Source organism: Balaenoptera ricei, chromosome 9 (assembly GCF_028023285.1).
Source record: "Balaenoptera ricei isolate mBalRic1 chromosome 9, mBalRic1.hap2, whole genome shotgun sequence".
NCBI lineage: Eukaryota > Metazoa > Chordata > Mammalia > Artiodactyla > Balaenopteridae > Balaenoptera > Balaenoptera ricei.
The window spans coordinates 4477926-4484168 of NC_082647.1; the positions used below are offsets into that span (position 1 = coordinate 4477926).

Consider the following 6243-nt stretch of genomic DNA (forward strand, 5'->3'; position numbering starts at 1 on the left):
GGACGGAGAGTGGGAGGTACAAACTATTGGCTATAAGATAGGCTCAAGGATGTATTGTACCACACAGGGAATATAGCCAATATTATAATACAATTATTACAATAATTGTAAATGGAAAGTAACCTTTGAAAATTGTATTAAAAAATAAACTTTTAATTTTAGAAAAAAAATCTGATTCCCTTAACAATAGCAGCATGAAATTGGGAAAGTCACTGAACTTCTCTGTTCCTCAGTTTCCGCATCAGTTAAATGAGAAATACTGATGAGCCCCTCGTGCTCCTGGTGCCACTGGTCTCTGCGGAAAGAGCTGCCACAGGGCACCATTCACGTGGAACAGATGGAAACGGCTTCCCCCGGAGGTGTGCAGCGGGTGAAGAGGCAGGACCACATGACATAGCCCTGTTCCGCAAACGCGCCAGGGAATGTCCCCAGGATTGTGCACACCGTGGGCCATCCACCAGCCTCTGTCCCGCGATCAGAGTGATGGGGCTGGAGGCACCCGGGGCCCTGCTTGCTTTTGGAGAAGTCTCCTGCCTGTCCCCAGTATGCACAGCCTGACTACCCCAATTTGCACAACGCTCCTATGTGTGCTTCATCGTATACACATCCATCACTGAGTCACACATCGTCCTTTATTAACTGGAAACTCACCCCACTTAGCTTTGCACAGCTCTGAACACTCACGCTCCCCTATAGCCCAGATCCTCCCACCGTGCCTTCTAGAACTCAAGGTCATCAGCAAGCTCTTCTCTATTTCAACCTCTTCTTGGAACAATCTCTTCACCTTCTCCTCTGGCTGGAACCGGCCGACTGTGGAGGACTGAACGTCCCCTTCAGCCTGTTCTTTCGAACCCCTTGCACAGGTGGTCTGGGTCGTGAAGTAGGTGTTTCCAGCTCCTCATTGTGGTTTCTAGACCGTCATCCCTCCTCACTCATGAAATGAATCTGGTTCTTTGAAGCTCTTGCCATTAGCCAGCCTCGTTAGCTCCCTGTCATCGTGACAGCCATCTATGGGTCACTAGATCAGTCCCCTCTTTTCTTAAAGATCACTGTTTTGATCTGTTTGCCTGTATCTAAGCACAATTCCCACCCACCCCCATCCCGCCTCACTTGTGTCCTGAATTCAATCCCCTCTCATCTGCTCAAAGATATCACTGTGGCAATTTTCCATCCTCTCTCACATCATAAATGTCCCTTTCTGTGGATTATTTCCCTTGATCGTACAAAGATGCTCTCATCTTTTAAAATAATAATAAAAGAACCTCCCTTGAACTCAGATGAGTCTCTTGCTTCTCCACGTGTCCAGTTCGCCTTTTATCACGACTCGGCAAAAGAGAGCCTACAGTCCCTGAATCTACATCCTTTCCCATCATTACCTTGGGAAACTACTCCAGTTAGACTGTTATCTCCACAATGAAAACCAAAATCACCTTCATCAAGGTCAATTCCATGTCATCATGTCAGCTAATAGTCATTTCACCAGGATCATTTTTCTCAACTAGATATCCTACCCATCAATGCCTTTCTTTTTCATGAAATGAAATGTTGCCTTTACTTGGCCTCAAGGAAGTTCCGGACTGTTTGAAGGAGCCATGGAAAGAGCAGCACAGGCATCCACTGGTCTGGGTCTCTGTAATTTGGGACCCATTTTAGGATTAAAATAGGCACAGTATCTCTCGGGGCCTCTTCTACATTCTACATCCAATGACTGTTTCCTACACACAGGGATGCACTGTGCTGACCTCTGTGTGGTGGATGCCGAGATGGAGACTGTGACCTTGCCTTCCAGGGCTCACAATGCAGAAGGGAGACATTCTCATTGGTCTAAGAAAATAACTCTTATTTTATTCTTTTCTCCCTCTGCCCAAACTGACTTCTGCTGACTCCCCTCTGACTACCCAGTGAGTCTATTACCAATATCTTAAATCATATTTCCTCAGCTCACTCTCAAGCATATCACAGTGACAACTAGGAACAAAAATTGCTGATTAAATTCATTCATTCTTAGGGCAAAGTGATTGGGAGTCCCCTTTAAACTCCTGTGTTGTTTTTTTTTTTTATATTTCAGTAAGTTTTAATAGTTTTTTGGACTAAGTTGCAATAGAAAAACATCCATACTTAACTGAGATACCTTGTCAAGGCCCAGAAAAGTCTTCTGCTAAAAGGAGCAGGAGACCTTAAGTAGGCTTAAGTAGAAAACATAAACTGCCCAATCACAACCTACAGGCTCCCAACCCTAGAGTGCTAACTAGTAGCAATGAGACAGAATCCCACTGAATCCATTATTCCATGTCCATTTCAGGCACTGTTGAAGAAATCTCACTTTTCACCCAAGGTACTGGTTCTGGTACATATGGATCATAAGTCCATTTGGGGAAAACTCTTTTATAGAGGTTCATCAGTACTGTGTCCTGAGATTTTAGCTTCCCATCAAAACTGCACTTCATGTGGCCATGAGTACCTAAAGGCTCCTTGATGTGTCCCCTACGGCCCCACTTTGTTCTAAGTTCCACTGGCTTAAACCACAGCACATCCTCTCTGTTGAAGAACATGTAACGCACCACTGCCATCTTAGTAAAAATTTTGAAAGGATGACCACTCAGAACAACTCTCTTGATGACCATTCTGTCTGGATCCACTGACAACAGATGGCCTGTGGCAATGAGGCTGTGCATTCCATTGCTGTGCTGTTGGAAAAGCATCACAGATGCAGGAGGAAAAGTGATAGGGGCATATACTGTCACCACCAGGGCCAAGTCAGCAGTCAGGAATCTCTGAAATTTATGTTTATCCGCTGCAGTGTGCTGAGAGAATAAAGGTGAGGCTCGGAAGCGCCTGAATCCACAGTGCAAGATCAGCTGCTCTTTAGCTTTCACAGGTTCAGTGTTGCCAGGGTGCCGGCTCACCACCATATTAAGTACTGACACCTTCTGTTCATGAGGTAGTAAAGAAAATGCAATCAAGGGTGCACCTCGCTTGAAGTGCTCAACCACTGAGACAGGGACTTCAGAGACATGAAGTGTGACATACCAGCCAACCTCAGCTCCTTCAAACTCTTTTTCTTCAATCTCTTTAAAGATGCGTCTCCTAGTATTAATAAAGTTCTGAAACTGAAAGATCCGAGCATAATCTTGAGGGAGGTTTTCCTTAGGATCCCATGGAGATGTCCGGAAGCTCTTGAGGCCTCTGTATTTCTGAAATCGAATTCTAGCAGCCACGTCACGGGGCGTATCTACTTCATCTGGAAACATCTCTTCCAGTCTTTCTTGTTTATATTTCTCCAGCATTTTCCCCTCAGCCTCTTCATCCACTTTCTCATCATACAGATCATCATGCACGGACTCTCCTATAGTCACAGTTTCACATTCCTCCTCTTCTTCCTTCTCACTACCCTCATCCTGAGATTCCTCTTCCATAAAATCCTCATGTTCTATATCATCATACTCATCTCCTTCCCCACCACTTTCGCCATCCTCATCCAAAATCCATTCAGCTTGATAACTGGATGTTCCTTTGGGAACCTTCTTTACTACCTTGGAACTTTCCTTCAATAAGTCATTTGCTTCACTCAGCTCCTCCTCCGTGGGCCAGGTCTGTTCCCCCTCCATTGGATCTGGGATAACCTCTGTTTGCAAAGATTCTTGTCTGTCAGGGTCTGCCTTCATTAGGACCTTCAGGTCTTCCTCCATATCAGCTACAGCATCTGTAGCACAAATCTCCATTGCCATGCCTGGGTCCTTTGGGGATTTGATTACTCTAGGATTTAAAGGGAAAGGGTCCATAGGGGCATCTATCTGTTTCATCTGGAAATCACCATGTCCAATGATATGCAGCAAGCTATTTACATTCAGAGCCTGCCCACGAACATAGCCTGAGATCTTCAAGGTGCCCACCAAGTTATTCTCTTCACTAGGCACAAAGTCAGCAGCATGAGCAAATAGGTAGGCGTGCCGATCTCGAAAGGCAAGATGCCGTTGCTTTTGGTTAGCCAACTGCCTGAGCAGCATCCCTGCCTCCTGTTGAGTGCCTAACAGGAGGAGTTTGTCATCAGGAAAGCGCTTCTCCACTGCTTTACTTAGCTTCTTCCTGACATCTGTTTGTTTCTTCAGTGGGAAGCCCGAAACCCCCTGGACAGCTAATGTATAAGTGGGAAGGCCCTGAGCAAAGAGGCAGGAAAGGCAGTAATCCCCAGTGCTATCCCAGCCTTCTAGTGGATCAAGGAGGAACAGGATGGTATCAGCCACTTTAGCCATGTCTAACACAGTGTGCAGATCCCCTGGCCTTGCAGATGTAAAAAACCACCGATGTTTCAAGCGGGGGCATAACAGCATAAAGCTATGGGTGCTTCCCCATTCATTCAAGTGTACTGTTCCAGTGTCCCTATCCTGAAGCAGTCGAAAGACCTCTGGCAGGGAAATCCTGTTGTGCAGGGGAACCACCAGTATCTGATGAGGAGGGCCATCCTTGCTGCCGAGCTGTCTCTTTTCTGCCAAAACCGCCTCCTTCTTCTGCTTTCGGAGCTGACTGGCGCGATGCCTCTGGTCCACTTTGCTGAGATCTTTTCTCACCTTCTTGCTTAGGGTTTTCAGTGCTAGACGGCCTGGAGGGAGACCAGAAAGGGCTCTTGCGCAGGGCACTAGTAGGTCAAGAAAGGAGATCCCTCTCTGCTCTCCTCAGAGCCTTTGCGCGGGGTCCAGACCGGAGTAGGTAGGAGCTCATCCTGGGCACAAAGAAAAGCAGTTAATATCGACTAAACATCCCTTCTTCCTCCAACCCTACCTTCTTACCCTTGCCGTCCCGCTGCGCGGATCCCCGACCCCGATGCCGCCCGCCTTCATGAGCTTTATTCTGCTGCTTAAGCGGGCCAGAGCGATGAGCCGCCATGCTGCCGCTCACGTGTACCAATTCGGCACTCACTCCTGTGTTTTTTGAATTTAATAATGCTCCTTATATTAAAACAAGAATTAATACTGAACAGCTTAAGAAACTTTGTAAAGTACAAAATGTATAGATTGAGAATGGTATTAAAGCAAATGATAGGCTTTTCAGACTTATAGGTCTATTTTCCTTCAAAGACTTCACTTCTTTCATGTTGTGGACACTTAGAACAAACAGCATGACTCAAAGTGTGAACACTTGCAAGAGGCTTTACTATCTGTGTTATGTTTTCCCTTGAATTTCTTTTTTCCACACCAGAACACCCAACGCTTTCTGAAAATTGTATCTGCCAAGTATACAAGGTATCAAAAGAAGTTTTCTAAAAAGCTGAGAAATTGTCCTTTCTCCTTTCAGAGTCAGGAACCACTGTTTGGAGAAACAATTGATGGCATTGGGGACTTTTTTTGATACTGTGATTTCCATATTCTGAATTCTGAGAAACCATGGAAATGTATCTATTCAGTAAACATCTATCAGTAACTCCTGACGACTTTTATTTGAGAAAATACCATACACTGAAGAAAATTCCCTAATAGCTTGACTAAAGACCAAAACTATCTTTGAAAATACCAATAAGGCCCCAAATTTTTGTTTTCTGAGACATTTTTTTTTAATATAAGGGCATGAATACATCATCATCTAAAGTTCTTCTCATTCCCAATAGCTCCTACATATCTTGTATTTGGTTCTGTCTTTCAAAATATAATCCCTAGCCAGGATTTGTGTATATTTAAGGAGGGTGAATTACCTGGGCTTGAATTCACACCAGGTAAGGTGACTCACCTGTTCCTCCTCTAGTCTTCATTATCTCTGTAAACAGATGCTCAAACCCAGGACCTGGGACTCACTTTTGTCTTCTCACCGTCACTCACCTTCATACCCAGCACCAGGTCTTGTCATTTCCATATCCACATCTGTGGATCTGAATTCTCACTATCATCCCCTATCTGGGGTAGCCATAACCTTTCACCTGAACTGAAACCACAGGCTCCTAATTGGTATCAATTTCTGATCCATTCTAATCCATTCTACACATAGCTGACAAAGTCTTATTGGTATATCACTTCCTGTTCAAAGCCTACAATGGTTTCCGTTCACAAGCAGAATATCCGACAGAATCCTTATCAAGGTCCAAACAACCCTGCATGATCTGTCCTCATGCTCCCCTTCATTTAACTCACTATTCTCTAGTGATAGTAATATTCTTTCAGGTCCAGCAAAGATCTCTTCTGAGTCAGGACCCTTGCATGGGCTACTGCCTGAGCCAGATGTTAAGTCAGAGCAGCCTCTGCAAATTATAACTTT

General features: G+C 44.9%; 1 protein-coding gene and 1 pseudogene across 1 annotated transcript; both read right to left on the reverse strand.

Annotated features, from left to right (window-relative positions):
- Positions 1-2191: 2191 nt before the first annotated feature.
- Positions 2192-4884, reverse strand: LOC132371333 (pre-rRNA-processing protein TSR1 homolog). The gene is made up of 2 exons (XM_059932562.1): positions 4788-4884; positions 2192-4600 (listed from the first exon to the last, which is right to left on the reverse strand). Exons 1-2 carry the CDS (start codon positions 4882-4884, stop codon positions 2283-2285), a joined length of 2415 nt encoding a protein of 804 aa, XP_059788545.1. The 3' UTR covers positions 2192-2282.
- Positions 4885-4947: 63 nt separating this feature from the next.
- Positions 4948-5878, reverse strand: LOC132372204 (PAX3- and PAX7-binding protein 1-like; annotated as a pseudogene).
- Between the last annotated feature and the right edge of the window lie 365 nt (positions 5879-6243).